Source organism: Chiloscyllium punctatum, chromosome 10, assembly GCF_047496795.1.
Source record: "Chiloscyllium punctatum isolate Juve2018m chromosome 10, sChiPun1.3, whole genome shotgun sequence".
In the NCBI taxonomy this organism is placed as follows: Eukaryota; Metazoa; Chordata; class Chondrichthyes; order Orectolobiformes; family Hemiscylliidae; genus Chiloscyllium; species Chiloscyllium punctatum.
This window is the reverse complement of record NC_092748.1, coordinates 58,920,271-58,940,191: the sequence shown is the minus strand read 5'-3', so window position 1 is coordinate 58,940,191 and position 19,921 is coordinate 58,920,271. Positions and strand designations below refer to the sequence as shown.

The following is a 19,921-nucleotide window of genomic DNA, read 5'->3' as shown; positions in this document are numbered from 1 at the left end:
TGCTAACTCCCAGTTTACCAAAACATCCATTTTAAAAATTCTCATGCTGGTGTTCTAATTCCTTCATCACCTTTCCCCACCCTATATTTATAACTTCATCCACCTGTACAACAATCCAAAACACCCTTCCTACAACACTTAACTTTTTATGGATACTCTTTTCCTTCACTATCATTGAAACATGTTCTTTCAGTGGTCTAAGCTCCAAATTAATTATTTGTTTCTGTTTGTCCATCTCGCTTTTCCTTTGGGACACTTTATCAAGTCTCCCTCTGACCAAAAATTTAGTCTGTTGTACTTGCCAAAGCACCAAAGAATAATTTGCTACATTAAAGTAACAACTTGCATGAATGTAGTTCATGAGGCTGTAGCTGTTCTCTGTTACAAAGATGTGGGTGTGCTGTACCTTTAAGTTAAAAGCTAGCAGAATTACCTGACAGCACCAAAATGTTCTGATTAAGATACAATGTAACATGTGGTCCAGCTACTTGGGTAGATAGGGTAGCTGGTTGCCTAGAGACTAACAGATTAGAACTTGGCCAGTTTAAATTATACCCCTAAAAATACCAAATTCCAATCAAGTTTGAATTTAATATATTGACAATCTTAAAAGCCAATGACAATCCAATGCTTTATGGAGGGTGGGGGGGGGGGGAAGTGGGGGTTAAGACTGGGGGAAATTGAACAGTTAAGAGGAGAACTGCCACACTATCAGCATGTAGAGACTGCCTGAAAAATAGCTCCCTTAAAACAAAAAAGGTACCTTTAAATCAAATCAGTAGCCTGTGAAAGGGAAATCCCTTAGAAAGAAATAAGACCGAGGAGGATACAAAGAAGATGTGACATCTGGCTGGTTTTGAAAATATTTACCAAAAGTTCAAGTTTTTTTTGGGGGGGGGGGTGGGGGGGGAGGAAGGAAAAGGAGGTGTTATCAGACTAATATTATGGAAGAGAAGATAAAAAGATAGGTTAGAGGAAGGAGTTGTAAAATAGTTATTAGTTAATTATTCTGTTATACTTTAAGAAATAAAGTTAATTTGTACTTGAAATAGTTCTTGGCCCCTCTAATTTTCATGGGATAAATCTTTTCTGTATTGCTGGTTTAAATTAAGCAGGAGGGTTTATCCCGTGTCGTAACATATCTCAGTGGAGACCAGGGATTGAACTGGAGTATTTTTGTGCGAGAAGATTCCCCTATTTACTGAATAACATTGTATAAAAGATAGCTAGTACCTGCAAAGATTAGCTCACGTGAACTAGGCTTTGCCACTCAGGATAGGAAGGACATTGGTTAGGCCACTTTTAGAATACGGTCTTCAATTCTGGTCGCCTTGCTACAGGAAAGATGTTGTGAAACTTCAAAGGGTTCAGAAAACATCAATGTTGCCAGGATTGGAGAGTTTGAGCTATAGGGAGAAGCTCAATAGGCTGGGGCTATTTTCTCTGGAGCACTGGAGACTGAGGTGTAACCTTATAGAAGTTAATAAAATCATGAGGGGCATGGGTAGGATTAAATCATGATGGTCTTTTTCCCCCTGAGGTGAGAGAGTCCAGAACTAGGGGGGCATAGGTTTAAGGTGAGGGGGGAAAGATTTAAAAGGAACCCAAGGGGAAACTTTTTCAAGCCGAGGGTGGTGAGTATTTGGAATAAGCTGCCAGAGGAAGTGGTGAAGGCTGGTATAAATTACAACATTTAAAAGGCATATGGATGGGTATATGAATAGAAAGGGTTTAGAGGGATATGGGCCAGATGCTGGCAAATGGGACTAGATTAATTAGGCTATCAGGTCAGCATGGACAAGTTGGACCAAAGGGTCTGTTTCCGTGCTATACAGCTCTATGACTATTTCGGAGGCTTCTGGCTTTGGAGTTTGGGCCCAGATATGCAAAAATGGACATTTACAAAAACACAAGTGTGGGAGGTAATTGCCGTTTTTCAAAGATTTGGGTCACAAGAAAATAGCATACGAAGCAGGTCAGTTGTGACTCTGAAAACAGCCCTGAATGAATGTGCTGAAAACACTAAACATCGTTATGATATTTTCTAGCACGAACAAATTCAACATTGCTCGTCTCTGTCCAAATCTCCAACCATGCAGCATTTCATCTTAATGCTAATTCAACCCTTAACGTAATCTATTTGCAACTCCAAGGAGGATAATATAAAAAACCTTCTAGCTTCAGCAAGCTTTAGAATTAACACTTGTAATACGGAGGTCAAGCAACACCTATTGAGAGAGAAACATTTCATTGTTTCATATCAATGGTTAGAAGTGAAAGTTTCTCACTTTCTGACTTATGTTGTGTAACATGCTTAGTTTCTTTCCAAGAATGTTGCCTGACCTGAACATATTTGGTCTTTTGTTTCTGCTTAGGAGGATAATGAAGTTGAACAGAACTCGAATAGAGCAACTGTTTTCATTATAATGCTGTACTTTTAGATAGAAACAGAAAATAGGGGTAGGAGTGGGACATTCAGCCTATCGAGCCTACTGTGCCATCTTAATGGCATTTCCGTGCTCTCCTCATACCCCTTGACACCTTTAGTGTCTAGATTTTTCTTCTAGAATGTATTCAGTCACATGGCCTCCACAGCCTAATATGATAGAGAATTGCATAGGTTTACCACCCAGTGACTGAAGAAATTCCTCCTCATCTCAGTACCTGTATATCCTGAGAATGTGACCTCTTGTTCTAGACACCTGAAGTCTGGGAGAACAAACCAGTCTACCCAAACCTGTCAGAATTGCATACATTTCAGTCAGATTTCCTTTCACTTTTCTAAACTCCAGTGAATACAGCCTCAAGCCAATCTCTTCATATGACAGTCCTGTCACCTCATGAATCTGTCTGTAACCTATTGCTGCACTCACTACTGTAAGAGGCGCCAAAATACTGCACATAATATTCCAGGTTTGATCTCATCAAGGTCCTGCACAGCTGCAATGAGAGTTCTTTGCTCTTGTATTCCAGTCCTCTTAAAATAAAAAGCCCAAAATATCATTTGTCTTTCTAACTTCTTGCTACATCTGCATGCTCATTTTCAGTGACTTTAGTACAAGGACTTCCAGATCCTTTTCTGTACCAACATTTCCCAATCTATTCTAATTTAAATAATTTTCTGCCATGATGTTTTTCTTAAGTAGGAAACTTCACAATTACCCAGTGTTATATTGCATCTGCGAAGCATTTTAATCTAGCATTAGTCTAAATCATCTTGAAGCCTCTTTGCATCATCCTCACTAATCAATCCAAACTTAGCATGCATCATCAGAAAACTTGGAAATTTTACATTTGATTCCCTCATCCAAATCATAGATATATATTCTGAACAGCTGGGGCCCCAAGCAGTTATCTCTAGTACCCCATTTGTCGTCTCTTTCCACTCTAAAGAGTGGATTCTTACTTATCGTTACTATCTTTCCTGCCTGTTGCACAACTGCCAATCTGTGCCAGTATATTATCCCTAACCTCAGAGTCAAAATCAAAATTTTGAACACTAACCTTTTACATGGACTTTATTAAAAGCTATCAATTCAAATAAACATTAGTTCTCTTGAATTTATTCTGCTACTTATGTTTTCAAAAACTTTAAGTTTGGCAAATGTTTCTAAATGTGTTCTTAATTCAAGTACCTATAAAGGATAGTGGATCTTCTACAGATTGAAAAAACCTTAAATAGTAAGGTGGTGGTTTTAGGTTCGACAGGGCATATATACTGTGCAAAGATGCATTTATTTAACTTTAAATGTAAAACTAAGTCTTAGTTAATTTATCCACTTCAAGGGCAATTAATGAAAACAAATATGGACAACTATAGATGCTGAAATGTCAAAGGCAATAAGAGAGATTCCATAGAATTAATAGCTGCATTGCTTACCTACAACAGATGCCAAATTGTGAGGATTTTGTGCAGACTTATAAATCAATAAGTTTCCCTTGAGGGGAACTACTTTTCCAAATACTGCTCCATCAATTTCCAGTAGTACAGGAACACCTGCTTGTACAGAGCCCACAAACTTATGTGAGGCACCAGAAGTTGAAATTTCCAGTGCACATTCATCAGTTGAAAATTCTGGAGTGGAGGCGCTGTGCTTAATTGTTATCTGCAAAAAAGATCATTTACATAATATGTTCATTAGGACATCACAAAATTCTTTATGATCAATGATTATTTCATAGAGAGGCATAGCAGCCAATTTGCAAAGGTTCCCCCAAGAAGCAATATATGTTAAAAGTTTGACGATTTCAGTAGTGATGGGAGATTGGGAAGGTTGGCAAGGAGCACCAGAAAAAGCACTATTCTTACTCAAATTCTGCCACAAGATCTTTTCTGACCAGCAAACAAATAGAACCCCTATTTCCATACTGCATTCAAAAGGTGGCACCTTCATGTCACCCTAGAATTGGCATCAAGTCCATAGTGCATAGTGCAATCTGATCCCAATTTAAGTTTTCAATTTGAGATGAGCAGAAACTTGAAACTTGAATTTAAGACAGACTAAACAACTTCAAATTATTCTCTCTTCTGAATATTTCAGATTTGATAGATTTCAAAATGAATTTTAAACATCTCCATGTGTAGAACAAGCAGTTTCATGGAATGAAACAGTTTTGTATTTAACATAGATGATGAAATTTGATGCAGAGTTCTACTAATATTGCAGGGCAAGTGAAAATACTGGTTCGTGAAATGGCTTGAGCAATCTTACAATCCAACAAATCATCTGACCAACCTATACAGATAATGAAGTGTTATAGACTACAATTTGCTAAAGCCTCACAATGAAAGATGCAGTGTCTCTTTCATAACTTAGAATGAACTACAACGGTGTTATCTTGAGGTTGTAGTTATCGTTGTGTAATTTAATGTTCTGTCCGTCCTTATTTTCTCTGATGATCCCCATGTCAGATGCCCATCTACTCAGAAATAGAATGAAACTTGTTAAAATGCCCGATATTATTTATTCCCTTATCACAGCCTTGTTTTATCCTATAAGGAACACTACTATGAAAAAGTAGAAGACAGTTCAAATGAGAGGGATACATGATTGTACAAAGGCATTAATCACTTTTCTGCTTTGATGTCCAACCAATAACGACTGTGCCTCCAGCTGCCCAGGCTCGAAGCTCTGTGTTCCTTCACTAAAGCTCTCAGCTTATTTCTTTCAAGATGCTCCTTAAAACTATGCTTCAAACTAAGATTTTTAGCCTCCAGTCCTACTATCAAAAAGTACATTAAAAATGTGCTACATAAATACAAAATGCTTTGCTCATATTAATCATCAGCTAGAGTTGTAAGACAAACTAACCATTATTTGCAGATGTACTCAATACTTTTACTGATAATACACAGCTTTCTGGAGAGGAAATACATGGGCTGCAAAGTTGATTTTAAAAAACAGTAATGCACACTTGTGGCCTTTGATTCCTCTAAAGTCATCCCAAAACCCTGTATATTGCAAACTCACTCCAAAACAACTGATGTGATGCTACACCAGAGAACACATTTGTAGCCTAGCCCTCAAATTTAAATTTGGGCTTATGAGTTGCTGGAAACTCCAAGCTGACCCTTTAGCCAATGGACTGCATATTTTCCAATTCATCATCACTTGTTTCTTCTCAGTTATGTTCTCTGCTTCACTAATTAAGATTGCAGTAGAAGTCTAGCTGTATGAATGGATGACACAGAATGCTCCAAGTTGCTCAATTAAATCTAGATATTGGTCTTTGCCATTGGCCTCTTCTGGGAACCTAAAGTAACAGGATAACAACACATGAAACAACAAGATATAGCTTGTGTGGAAAGATACTTAAATTTTAGGCAATCCACCTTCTCCCTGACCTGCAAATATTGCTGTTTCTGCAAGCTCATGGAAAAAAAAGAAATTCATCCAACCAAATATCCAAGGTTCTTCAAGATTCCATTCACCAAAACTAAATGGTTAGACTGAACGTACAGTTTTTCAATACCTGTGCATGCAGTGCACAAAGTGTTTATTGCCACATGTAACAACTGTGACAGTAGCAACACATGCTCTAGTTAAGGGCATGGGACCGGTGTAGTCAGCCAGTTGTCAAAGTACTATGTAATTTTTTGATGATTCTATTCGAAATACAAATTAAAGTACGGGTACACAATCCTTTATCTGAAATGCTCGGGACCAGCTGGTTTTTGGACGTTTGCGAGTTTTGGAATAAGTGACAGTTCAAAGAAAAAAAAAGAACACTACTTTATAAACGGAGAGAAAATTCATAAAGCCAAAGTACAAAGGGATCTGGGAGTGCTAGTACAGGATTCTCTAAAGGCTGACTTGCAAGTTGAGTCGGTGTTTAAGAAAGCAAAAGTAATGTTGTAATTTATTTCAAAAGGGTTGGAATGTAAAAGCAGCGAGGTGCTACTAAGACTTTGTGAAGCTCTCGTTAGGCCCCATTTAGAATACTGTGTCCAGTTTTGGGTCCCACACCTCAGGAAGGACATACTGGCACTGGAGCATGTCCAGCACAGATTCACATGGATGATCCCTGGAATGGTAGGCCTAACATACGATGAACCACTGAAGATGCTGGGATTGTATATGTTAGAGTTCAGAAGGTTGAGGAGAAATCTAATACAAACTTACACGATAATGCATGGCTTAGAAAGGGTGGATGCTGGGAAATTGTTTCAGTCAGGCAGGGATACTAGGACTCATTGGCACAGCATTTGAATTAGAGGGGGTCAATTTAAAACTGAATGGAGACGACATTTCTTCAGCCAGAGAGTGGTGGGCCTGCAGAATTCATTGCCACTGAGCACAGTGGAGGCCAGGACGTCAAATGTCTTCAAGGCAGAGATTGATAAATTCTTAATTTCACAAGGAATTAAGGGATATGAGGAGAGTGTGGGTAAATGGCATCGAAATGCCCAGCCATGATTGAATGGCAGAGTGGACTCGATGGGCCGAATGGCCTTTCTTCCACTCATTTCTTATGGTCAACGGTGAAATCGTAAACAAGAAATCTTCCTGAACAGTAGACTCAGTGTAACAGGCCCTGAAACAGACTGGAGGCCTGCCAGTGCTGGGCCACAATCCCCCCCACCCCCACTTCACATCTGAGCGACATGCATTGAGTGGGTGTGGGTTGGGTTAGGTTAACTGTTTGCACGCCAAACAACCTTGTTAATGAGATAAAAACTTCAAAAACCTTTGGATTATGGCGCATTTTGGATTTTGGATAAGTGGTTGTCTACCTGTACTGATGAAATGCCTCGTACACCAACTTGTTAGAAGATTAAGCTAAAATGTACACAAACTACTTTAGCAGCTACAAGAAAAACTCCTCTTCAAATTTGTCACGTTTGGTGAATAGGAGAAATAGCATTTACTCCTCCAACCGCCTGCATTGATGCTACTTGGTCACTTTGCATTATCGAAGAAAAACATCAGCTTTAAAAAGGACCACAACCTTCCATCTTTAAGCGGTTTCATTAAATGGAGGTTTTGAATATTCGTTACAGCCAGTTCTCTCTCTCGAACAGAAACAGACAATCATAAAGACAACCAGTGTTTAAAAGGTTGATGGCACAGGAGAGCCTGCTCTTTTAATCTGCATACAAACAAATTCAGCAGGTCTGGCAGCGTCAGTGGAGAGAAACAGTTAATGTTTTGAGTCCAGTAACAAAATTAGTTGAATTATTTCTGTTTGTTTCAAATCTCCAGCCTCCAAGTTGTTGGCTTTCTTTTAATCTGCATCATGGACTGGATCATGGTGAATCCAAGCAAATAGTACACATCATGGGTGGTCAGTATCTAAGTTTTCAGGTAGCAATTATACTTCAGTTAGCTGGTAACTGGAAATTCACTCCAAAACCATACTATTAATCCAGTCTGAAGTTTAGAAAATAGTTTCTCTGACCACAAACACAATTCATCACGAAATGTACAGGAAACACAAAAGATTCTTATTATGAACATCTGACAACCGGAACTAAAAACAGTTAAAACAATTAGGTGTTATTTTCATGAAGAATGAAAAAAATCCAACTTACATCCAGTCCTGCTTCTTTTGCAAATAGGGATGCATTGATGAGGTTGACACTGTTTTCCAAGTCTCCTTTAAGCCATCCTACCACCACAGCTGAGGCAATACAATTCCCAGCATTTTTCAAGAATGTTCCTTAAAAGTTACAAAACAGCTACATAATAATAATCATATTCCTCTTAAAAAAAAATCAGTTTTGTTTTTATACCCTCTGCTGCAACCCAAGTATCCTTCTGCTCCAATCTCAATTTTAATATTTGTCTTAAATTTGCAAGTCAAACAGTCAAAGGCATCATATTTGTTTTCTTTCAACAAGTCCTGGAAGCTGAGTAAATACAGTCAAAAAGAAAATCAGTTAGGGAAAATATTTTTGACTATTCCACACAATACAGATTAGAAAACCAAATCATCCAGGAATCTGCTCTGTCTTATAACTGAAAACTTGTTACTCGGCAAACTTAATTGTAGGCAACTACTTCAGATACAGTAAAATCTCAGCTCAGCTATGACCAGCACAAAAGTTTTAGGTAAACATTAAGTCGGACATCTTCGATCCCAAAATAAGTGACAGTGTGCTTAAATTCTGGATTCAGGTTCGGAGCCAGAAAATATAACAGACTTAAAACGACTACTTATAGCTAGGACATGCCACATTCTCGTACATCAATTCCCTTTTTACATTAATGTCAACTTCAATGTAAACCATGAACATACAGCCCTTCCAAAATGGTGCAGAGCTCTTATTAAATAAAAGGGGTTGCTGACAATGTATGTCCAAGTTGTGTTTTTACCTTGTGTTGTAACTTGTACATTGATTTTACCATTTCCTTGTCCAGTACATGCTTTTGCCACAAAACCTAGTGCTTCCCCAAGCTGGATCCAGGGTTTGGTTTCAGGGGCCATTGCATGGCTAACAGCGTGGGCATTAATCTAACAAAGGACGTAGAACAATGTCAAATCTAACATTAAAAATAAATTAATACCAACTCACAAGAAAACTGCCCAATATAAAATCAGAGGCTAATACACTAAGTTTTACAGTGAAGTTCAAATATTTTATAACACTTCAAAGGTTTGAAATAACTAATGCTTTAAGCAATATAAACTTGTAAACCTTTATGCTTCCCTTTGTGTTAATGCTTTCATTGAATGACATTTAATGCAAGACATTTTCATGTTTTCCGTTCAGTTTTACAATGTAATTTCCCTGTTTAGAATGCTTAAATAACACAGCAGCTTTGCTACATACCACTCCAACTAATGACTTGCCAGTCACCATGTCCACAATTTGAGTTGCAATGTCCTTTCCACAGCGTTTCTGGGCTTCATGGGTGCTGGCACCTAGATGTGGACAACTGACTACATTTGGATGTTTCACTAGAGAAAGATTCTTAGGGGGTTCCTGAGAGCAACAACAACAAAAAAGTACAAAATTTCAAAATGAGAAATGCAGAATTCTTTATTTGCATTGTTTGATAGTTGAAATACAATAAAAATTGTTGTCTGCGATACAGATAAAGCAGTATGCACGCCAGTTGAAAATATCAAATGTTTACCAGCTTAATCCAGATAACAATAGAAATGCATAACTCAGAACAAAGTTACATTGAATGTAGTCAGCAATTCTCAGTTTCAACAACTTTTTCCTTGATACGATGTCAGTCACGCAAAACCTTTAGGGTTTTTTTTTAAAAAGCGGTCTATATACAACTTTGCCTTGTCTGCTCATTCAACCCTACTGCAAATATGCAAACATTAGAGAAATGGCTGAACTCAGCATATAAGCAACATATAGGAAACTTCTTGCCTAATTTGTCATCAAGGTGTGAACCTCTACACAGATTCACCGCTAAAGATACGCAGTAGTTTGGAGCAGAGGGGAAAAAAATATATACCTTTCCCGAGAATCAAGCAACAATTGATGTCAACCAGTATTCCAACTAATTATATTGTCATCTGCTTGGATCTCAGATCCATAGGCAGAAGCAACATCTGAAAGTGAATGGCTGTGCTATTCAATTTGAGAATGTTGCTGTGGTACCAAGACAAATGATAGAACTCATCTTGCTGCTTGATACAGGTAAGGCAAGACTTGGTAAAACTTTTATGCAGCAAGGATAACCAGATGGATCTTCATTCACAGTATTGATGCCGATATTACGCTAATTGTGAAACAGCACCTAGCTATTGTCTTTACTGTGAGCACTTTAATAAATGCTTGTTTGGGACCAAGTGTTACTGAGAGCCTCTGCAAAGCTTCCTCAAACTGGTTTCTATTTGCTTCGAAGTATGTTACTTTGCTTGCAGCCATATCATCTTGACATGACAAACAAGGGAAATAAAATTAAATTGCTAACCACTGCCAAGTGCAGCACTCCCTGTGGAGAGAGTTGAGGTTAAGACAGTGTATGAAAACTTCCAAATTAAACAAAGCAGCAACACCTGGATATGCACTGCAAGTCATCAACTCAGCAATGACATTGCTTGTTTTTCAGATTCAAACTACAAGGTCTTCTAATGTTGCTGGAAGTGGTGATGCAAGGGTGGCATTACAGCATCATGGTCACAATGGTTGCTAAAGTACGAATAATACAGAGGTGGTGTGATAGCCTAAGATGGCCTCTTGCACAAAAGGAAGAATCATTAGCCCCAAGTAGTTGACAGGAGAGATGTTAAAGCACATCAATGCAAGCAACCAAGGAATTGAGCTTCCTGGGTAAATGAGAGATTAAGGACCATATCAGCCAGTGATCCAGCCTTATATCAATTACCAAGTTAATCAACTAAAGAACCATTACTATAGATAAAGCTTGGAGTGGATCTCTTCACTTCCACAAGAACAAATTATCTTGTCACTGTCAATGATGATTTGGATGTTAACCAATATCAGTGAAAATATTCCTGAAGGAGGGCTGATGCCCGAAACATAGATTCTCCCGTTCCTTGGATGCTGCCTGACCTGCTGCGCTTTTCCAGCGACACATTTTCAGCTCTGATCTCCAGCATCTGCAGTCCTCACTTTCTCCTCAGTGAGAATATACTTTTGTCTGGAATGCCTCAGTGACTTAGTCATTCAACACATGATCCTCAATTTACAAATGAAGAATTTAGATGCTTGATAAATAATTGGGATATGCAGCACCATATATTATCTCCACACGACCTCCAGTCAAATGGAAAGATTGAGGCAACCCTCTGCCCTGCAAGCTCTTCCCAGTATTCACTGCTCTTTGGTATAAAATCCCACAATGCACCTGAGCCTATAATGGATGCACTACCATCAGCTGTCTCTGCTTCCAATTGGCAATTATGAGCCACTAGCCTTTGATTAGTTTGCAGCATTCTGCTGAAAAGGACTAACACCATTGTTGTATTCAATTATGAAAAGCCTTACAGTGGCCACTTAAATTCCTGAAAGCCACTTCGTTCCTTCAGGTCTCCATCACAAAAGGAGACTTCCCCAGAGGTTTGGTGACTGATGGATATGATCCTATTGGCCTGACAAGAGCCTGATTGTTGACTTTGTTGCTCTTCCACAGGTGGTACCAGACTTGCTGAATTTCTCCAGCAGTGTGGTTATTTCAGATTTCCAGAATCTGCAGTATTTTGCTTTTATCACAAGAGAATGTCTAGTAATCAATAATTACATCTTGATTATTCTTTATAAAATATATTGACAAGTTAATGTGGTAAATTAATGTAACTAGCAATATTTTAATTCTTTGATTAGAATGGGTATTTGGGTTATAATACTATCTAAACAGAATACAAAAGATTGAGAGAAAATGAGAAAGGGAAAAAGAATGCTGAAGTAGAGCATTAATGCTGTGTTAAAAAAAGTCAACGATTTTGTCTTGCATTCTAAGGAAGTACTACAGTAAAGGACAAACATTTACACAGTGGAGAGGAATGTGCTGACACATTGGCAAATGAATCCTAGTAGAGGCCAACACAGGGCATTTCTTACATTTAAAATACACAAAGGTCCAATATTCACTATTTTGTGTGTTTGAAAACAGTACTTTGGCTTATTTTTAAGATAATCAATGTCCTACCCAGCAAAGACAGCATAGAGCACAGGTTCTGCTCAGTAGAAGAGCCACCACAAACAGGATGCTGCTTCAAACAATAAAAGGAACAAATAATGTGGTATATGAATTTCAGTGCTAGATATGTGAACTGTATATCCAAAGACTGGCAGATTGTATCAAACTACATTGTTCTGTCTCTTTGAAAGGTGCTGACTCTACCAAAGCAGCCCTAGCTTGCAAAACTCAGGTGTCCAACATTAGATCAGATTCTGCAAGCAAAACAACATGAGCTACATGTGTGCAAAGACATATGCCAACAAATAGCTTATTAATACACAGGTATCTATTTCTTAGAGATAAAGATCACATACACACTGCCTGTTTCAACTTGCCAAAAATAGGTCTTGGCCATTCTCTGATTCATTTCTCAGGACAACACCAAGACTAATCAAAGCTAACCTCCAATGATTAAAATTCAAAGTTTGGCAATAAACTGTTACTCAATGAGTTCACGCATCTCTGGACATCAGAGTGGGTCTAAAAAAAAATTAAGTGAAATTCACAGCTGACCTTTGAAGAACCTGTGTGGGACAGCTCATAACAAAGGAACAGATAAGTGCATAGTTTTTAATGTGTAGTGAGTAGAGGGGGTTCTTTCTTGATTATATGTTTTATTGAGATCAGTCTCTTCATTAAAATTTTAAAAATCTAAACCTCAAGTACTAAGTTAGCCTGGAGCACTGTCTTTTTCTTAAAAAGAGTAAAATGGTGGTGCTATTTTTCTGGGTCAACAGATTGTGAAGGAGTGAGGATGGCCTTTAGTAGAGTGGAGTGATGTGCTTTTCCTGTCAGATGTGGAAGTTTAGCAAGAGTTTCCATGTTATTGATGATTATGTCTGTAGACAGTGTCTTTGGTTGCAAATCCTATCAGATCACATGAATCAGATGAAGTGGCAGTTACAGGTAATGAGGAATTTACAAGAGCAAGGGGGTGTGATGAATGGTAGTTATTGGAAGGGAGAACAGCCACAGAAACACAATCAGGTAGATGGGCTAACTCCAGAAAAGGCAGGAGAGGTAGGCAGAAGTTCTCTAACTATCCCCTTTTCAAACAAGTATGCTGTTTTGGAAAATGTGGGGGGGGGGGGGGGGGGTGGGGTGACGACGATGGACTCTCAGGGGGACGTAGCACAAACAACCAAGTTTCTGTTATTGAGACAGGCTCTAATGTAATGAGGCATACGTCGAGTTCCAAATGATCGATTTTAATAGGGGACTCTCTAGTCAGAGTTACAGACAGATGATTCTGTGGCCAGCAGTAAAAAAAAATCAAAGTGGTCGGTTGCCTCCATGGGGCTAGGATCAAGGATATCTTAGAGAGGGACTAGCAGGAGGTCATTGTATACAATGGAACTAACAACATAAGGGAAAAAGGATAAAGATTCTGAAGGGAGAATATAGGAAGCTAGGTAGGAATTTTAAAAAGTCGCCAAGGGTGGTCATATCGGGATTACTCCTGGTGCTACGACCTACAGGCTAGGAATAGGAGGTTAGAGCTGATGATTGCATGGCTGAGGAGCCTGTGCAGGGGAGAAGGGTTCACATTTTTGGATTATTGCAATCTCTTCTGGGGTAGAAGTGACCTGTACAAGGAGGATGGATTACACCAGAACTGGAAGGGGACCAGATGGGCAATTGGGCTGAGTGGCAGAAGATGGAGTTTAATTTAGATAAATGTGAGGAGCTACATTTCATTAAAAAAAACAAATCAGAGCAAAACTTATAGACTTAATGATAAGTTGGTGAGTGTTACTTATACACTTAATGCTATGTTACTGAACAAAGAGACCTTGGCGTGCAAGTTCATAGTTCCTTAAAACTGGAGTTGCAGGTAAATAGAATAGTGTAGAAGGCATTTTTTACACGTTCCGTTATTGGTCAGACCATTGAGTATAGGAGTTGGGAGGTTATGCTGTGGCTATACAGGACATTGGTTAGGCCACTTTTGGAATTCTGGTCCTATCGGAAAGATGTTGTGAAACTTGAAAGGGGTCAGAAAAGATTTAAGAGGGTGTTGCCAGGGTTGGAGGATTTGAACTATAGGGAGGCTGAATAGACTGGGGCTTTTTTCCCCAGGAGTGTCAGAGGCTGAGGTTTATAAAATCATGAGGGGCATTGATTGTTTATTTACCCTAAGTCTTTTCCCAGAGGTGGGGGAAGTCTAGAACTAGATGATATAGGCTTAGGTGAGAGGGGAAGAATTTAAAAGGGACCTAAGCAGCAACACATGCAGATGTTGGTGCATTTACAGAATGAGTTGCAAGAGGAAGTGGTGGAGCAGTTAAAAGGCATGCGGATGAGTTTATGAATAGGAAGGGTTTATAAGGTTACAGGCCAAGCACTGGCAAATGTGACTAGAGATTAGGTTATGATATCTTGTTGGCGTGGACAACTTGGACCGAAGGGTCTTTTTCCATGCTGTACATCTGTGACTCAACATTCCCTGTAGAAATGCTTCGACCAATCAGTGCCAATAAATCAGAAACTTACCTCTTATACATCAAGGTTGTTTTCCTTTTACTTTCATATTTCTTGAAAGTGATCTTGATGCATGGAAGACAAAATACTTTGACAGAGCATGTTTTATTATCAGAGGAGAAAGTGAGGACTGAAGATCAGAGTTAGAGTGTGGTACTGGAAAAGCACAGCCAGTCAGCATCCCAGGAGCAGGAGAATCTATGTTTTGGGCATAAGCCTTTCATTAGGAATGAGGCTGGTTGGCCAAGGGGACAGAGATAAATGGGAGGTGGATGGGGCTGGAGGGGCAGGAAGGTAGCTGGGAATGCAATAAGTAGATGAAGGTAGGGGTGAAAGTGGTAGGTTGAAGGGAGGTTGGGGCAGATAGGTGGGAAGGAAGATGGACAGCTAGGACCGTTTAAGAGGGTGGTGACAAGGTGGAAGATTGGACTGGGATAAAGTGAGGAGAGGGGAAAAAAATAGAGAAACTGGTGAAATCAGGAAGGGGGGGGGCGAGAAAAGAGAAGCGTGGGAAAATGTGGACGTAAGTTTTGCAATTCTTGCGGTGGCAGGGGAAGGTGCCAGGAGGGGAGGGTGGGTTGATGGGGGCTGTGAACCTGACAAGGGAATCGCGGAGGTAATGGTCTCGCTGAAAACGCAGATGAGGTGGGGAGGGAAAGACATCTCTGATGGTGGGGTCTGTTTGTACATGGCAGAGAATGATGCAGTGTATCCAGAGGCTGGTGGGGTGGTTCTGCCCTTGTTATGATGATTGGAGGAGTGGGGTTCAAAAGGGCAGAAGTGCGGGAAGTGGAGATTTACTGGAGGGCATCATTGACCACATGGGAGAGGAAATTGCGGTCTTTGTAGGTGGCCGCCATCTGGGATGTTCTGTGGTGCAATTGGTGCTCCTGGGAGCAGATGAAACAGAGGCGGAGGAATTGGAAATAGGGGGTCACATTTTTACAGGAGGCAGGGTGGGAGGTGGTGTAGTCCAGGTAGCTGTGAGAGTTGGTGGGTTTGTAGCGAATGTCCATGTTGGGCCGGCTGCCAGACATGGAGATGGAGGGGTCCAGGAAGGGGAGGGAGATGTTGGAGATGGTCCACGTGAACTTGAAGTTGGGGGTGGAAGGTGTTTGCGAAGTTGGTGAACTGTTCAACCTCCTCATGGGAGCATGAGGTAGCGCTGATACAGTCATTGACGTTGCGAAGGAAAAGATGGGGAATGGTGCCAGGCATGCTGCGGAAGATGGACTGTTTCACGTACTTAGTGAAGAGGCAGGCATAACTAGGGCCCATGTGAGTGCCCATGGCTAGCGTAAGGGTAAAAACAATGACTGCAGATGCTGGAAACCAGAGTCTAGATTAGAGTAGTGCTGGTAAAGCACAGCAGTTCAGGCAGCATCCGAGGAGCAGTAAAATCGACGTTTCGGGCAAAAGTCCTTCATCAGGAATACAGGCAGAGTGCCTGAAAGGTGTTCTCTCGCCACCCTTCAGGCACTCTGCCTGTATTCCTGATGAAGGACTTTTGCCCAAAGTGTCGATTTTACTGCTCCTTGGATGCTGCCTGAACTGCTGTGCTTTTCCAGCACTACTCTAATCTAGACTCTGGTGGAAGGGGGAGGATTGGGAGGAGAAATTGTTGAGTGAGAACCAGTTCAGCCAGTCAAATGAGTGCGCGTCAGTGGAAGAGTACTGATTGGGTCGGCATGAAGGCCTTCATCATGGCAGATAGACGCGTACAGGTACTGGATGTCCATGGTGAAGATAAGGCATTGGGGGCTGGGGAAATGAAAATAATGGAGGTGGAGCACATAGGTGGTGTCCCAAATATAGGTAGGGAAATCCTGGACTTAGGGGGCCAGGATGGTGTCAAGGTACGCAGAGATAAGTTCAGTGGGGCAGGAGCAGGCTAAGAAAATGGGTGGACCAGGACAGTCAAGTTTGTAAATTTTGGTTAAGTAGTAAAATCGGGCGGTCCAGGGTTCCTGGACTATGAAGGTGGAGGCTGTGGATGGGAGATCCCCAGAGGTGATGAGGTTGTGGATGGTCTGGGAGACAATGGCTTGGTGGTGGGAAGTGAGGTAGTGGTTGAGGGGTAGTGGGAGGTGTCTGTGAGTCAGCACCTGGCTTTAGCAGTATAAAAAGGTCAGTGTGCCAAACTACCAGTGTCCTCCCCTTATCTACTGGTTTAACAGTGATGCTGAGGTTGGAGGGAGGGGGTGGAGGGCTCCACATTGTGAGGGTGAGGTTGGAGTGGGTTGGGGGGGGGGGGGGGGGCGGAAAGAGGGAGAAAGAGAAACAAGTTGAGGCAGTCGAAAATGAAGAGGTCAGGGGTGGGTAACAGACTGGCATGGGACAAAGTGGATGGGGTGTGTTGGAGGCACAAGAAGGGATCCTCAGAGGGCAGATAGGAGACTTGATGGAAAAAGTAAACCCAGAGGTGGAGGCAGCTGAAGAAATGTTCAATGTCGCAACACATGTTGTACTAATTGATCCAGGAACATAGTGGGATGAGGACGGATAGTTCATCCTCAGGTGAGAGGCAGGTCTGAGGACATGGTGAAACTACAGCAGGGCTGGGAGCTAGGACCTGGGAGTGGGGGGGGCGGGTGTGTGTGTGGAGACTGTCACTGGAGTGGGTGTTGTTATAGGATCTTGTGACATCACCAACAGAAGTGTCACCGGTCATGGGGCAGAAGTGGGGCCTTTGGTGGTATCCACATGGGCAGAAATGACTAACACATGAAGTTCATATGTCGTCAGCTGAGTTGCAGTTAGTGACGTCAGTGGGGGGAGGCGTAAGTGATGGGATGCGTGACTTGTGATGTGGTCACTGGTGTTCCGTTAAGTGAGGTTACTGAGGGCAGAAGTGGCTGCGGCAGTGGAACCTGTGGGAGCAGAAGTAGCGTGCAGGGTAGACTATGTGTTGGTTCCAGTGGCGGTGGATCTTGCAGTGGTCATGGAGGCAATTGTCTTGGCAGCAGATTGTGGAAGCATGGTTGGCAGTGGCTGTGGTCTATGCGGCAGCAGTGGGAATGACATCAACGTTCACTGTGGCGGTGATGGCTGCTTGGCTAATGGTGTCCGAGCCGCTTGAGCCCTGCAGAAGTTTCTGCACTGGTCGAGGAATCCCAAGTACTAAGGTAGGTACTTGAGAATTTGTTGTACTTATGGTCTTTGATGTCAGACTTGGAGAAAAAGCATTTGTTCAGAATTATTCATTCTAAGGATAAAGAACAGTAGAGGTCCTTTGCAGGTCTGGAACAGTGTGGCCCTGAGCCATGGCAGGTTTGACTGCAGGGAGAGCAGGTGGTGGCATATGGCTGAGAGTGAGGAGCAAAGAATCCAGAAGGAGAAGCAGTTGTTTTATCACCACTACAGTTGATGCTGCTCCTGGGCCTCAGCTGCTGCCTGACCTGCTGTGCTTTTCCAGCACCGCACACTATTACCAAATTTAATGGTTGAAGTCTGTGTGAAATGTGAGAAAAACTGAGTATACAAGATACCATGGGTAATTTGACAAGATGTAATGATCCCAACTGACAGTAATGAGACAAGTCTGATCCTTGAGTGTGACCTGGCCTCAATTTTTCTTATCGTTTACACCACTTCTCTAAATGCACCGATGTCTGGGCCTCCTGCTCTCTCTCTGACTTGTAAAAATTAGAGAGCAAATATTCTGGAAATATCTTCCGTTGTGACTTTAGGTAAAGGAACAGCAAGCAACATGATTTCTTGAAAATACCTTTATTTGAAATTCACCAGTATAAACTAGACAAGTCAGATCTAAGATCAATTTTCCTCCCCTTTAGAATCAATTTCCCAAACAAGAATGTATTTGAACCTTCACCACAGATAACATCCACAGATTGTTCATAACCTGACTAATGACCAGAAAACTGTTGACAGTTGTTTCTTCCACAAAACTTGCATGGGTAGCGTTTCATCGCAGCCTTCCTCTTTAGCATTTTAATTCTTGAACTGCATGGAGACGCCTCTCCATGGAATGCAAAGAATTCCACATCAGCCTCATTCACTTCAAAGCCAGTCTGTCTTGCCAAGGTCACAATTTCATGTTGAACTTCAAGGACAACAAAGCTCTTTGAAGCCACAGACAAGCTTGGGCCACAAGCTCTGCCACACAGTGTTGAGACATACTGATGTGCTTTTACCCCAAGCATCAGCAATATTGTCCATGCTGTTGAGGATGTGTGGCCACATCCAAATTCCCTCAGTGATGGCACATGATTTACAGCTTTGCTGAGATTGACCAAAGTACAGTGAAGATACTACACCTTGAATATTGCTGTTTCTCTCTGATTCACATGTAGTATCAATCAAGAAATTATATTGTATGGTAGGAAAAGCACCTTCACATTTTCAGATATTTCATTAAGGCTGATGAGATGACCCAGGCATTATCTTGAAGATGAGATTAGTTCTCTCACACAACATGCCCTCCATGCAAGGATGACTCAAACAATGCTGGAGAAACTCAGGTCTGGCAGCAGTGGAGCAGGAGAAGCAAGTTAACTGAGTCTGATGTGACTCTTCTTCGAAACTCCAGAATGTATGGATGGTACATTGAGAGAACCATTCCGAAAGTGTGGCCCTGTAATCCAAGCCTTCTTATTAGATCACTAAATGTCATGCAGATGCTCTTTGGTTTAATGCCTCAACGCACTGGGTCTTGAATTGATATACCACTAAGTGCCTAAAAATTAAATCTCTTGCAGCATTCCCACAAAGCATAACTGTCAGGCCATTTCTTGTGGCTTTAAATCGGACAGTCTTTCTCTGGAAGGCAAGTTTTCAAAAAAAAAAAAGCCCCATTTCATCAACTTTAACAACTTGATTTGCTGATTGTATAGTCACCTTTTTCAATGACTCTTTTCAAATGGGCAGAGCATTCATCTCCCACTTGTGTCAGCACTTGCTGCCTCCCCAGACATTCTAGTGCCATCCAAATAGGCACATGTTAATGCTGAACCATCAAGACTTGCACTGAAACTTTGACGTCTCACCCTGCTCATTCCATAATGTTTTATACTTCCTTCTGGCTTTTTAATGTCACCAGCAAGAGGTATCCTGGCACTGATTTTGATCTTTGAACCAGATGGTCAGGAAAGTGTTTATGATTTCCAAGGTATTTCTGACCCACAGACCACAAATCAGTGAAGACAGACAACAGCACCTCCTCCAAAAATAATCCTCAACACTGGTGCCCCACAAGGATGCATACTCAGCCCCCTACTGTACACTTTTCGGTGGCCAAATTTCATACAAATGCCATCTACAAGTTCACTGTCACCACCATTATAGGACAGATATCAAACAATGTCAAG

The 19,921-nt window shown here is 41.1% G+C and overlaps 2 protein-coding genes across 3 annotated transcripts in view; one reads left to right on the top strand and one right to left on the bottom strand.

Annotated features, from left to right (window-relative positions):
- The window catches only part of cfap210 (cilia and flagella associated protein 210), a 193,092-nt gene that overhangs the window by 54,141 nt on the left and 119,030 nt on the right, over positions 1-19,921 (top strand). The gene's annotated exons all lie outside the window — the stretch shown is intronic.
- phgdh (phosphoglycerate dehydrogenase) overlaps positions 1-19,921 on the bottom strand; it is a 61,611-nt gene that overhangs the window by 3,965 nt on the left and 37,725 nt on the right. The window contains exons 9-12 of the mRNA XM_072579271.1: positions 9,275-9,427; positions 8,817-8,955; positions 8,033-8,160; positions 3,881-4,106 (exon numbers count right to left, since the gene is read on the bottom strand). Coding sequence (XP_072435372.1) covers positions 3,881-4,106; positions 8,033-8,160; positions 8,817-8,955; positions 9,275-9,427 — 646 coding nt within the window. The remainder of the gene's footprint in view (positions 1-3,880; positions 4,107-8,032; positions 8,161-8,816; positions 8,956-9,274; positions 9,428-19,921) is intronic.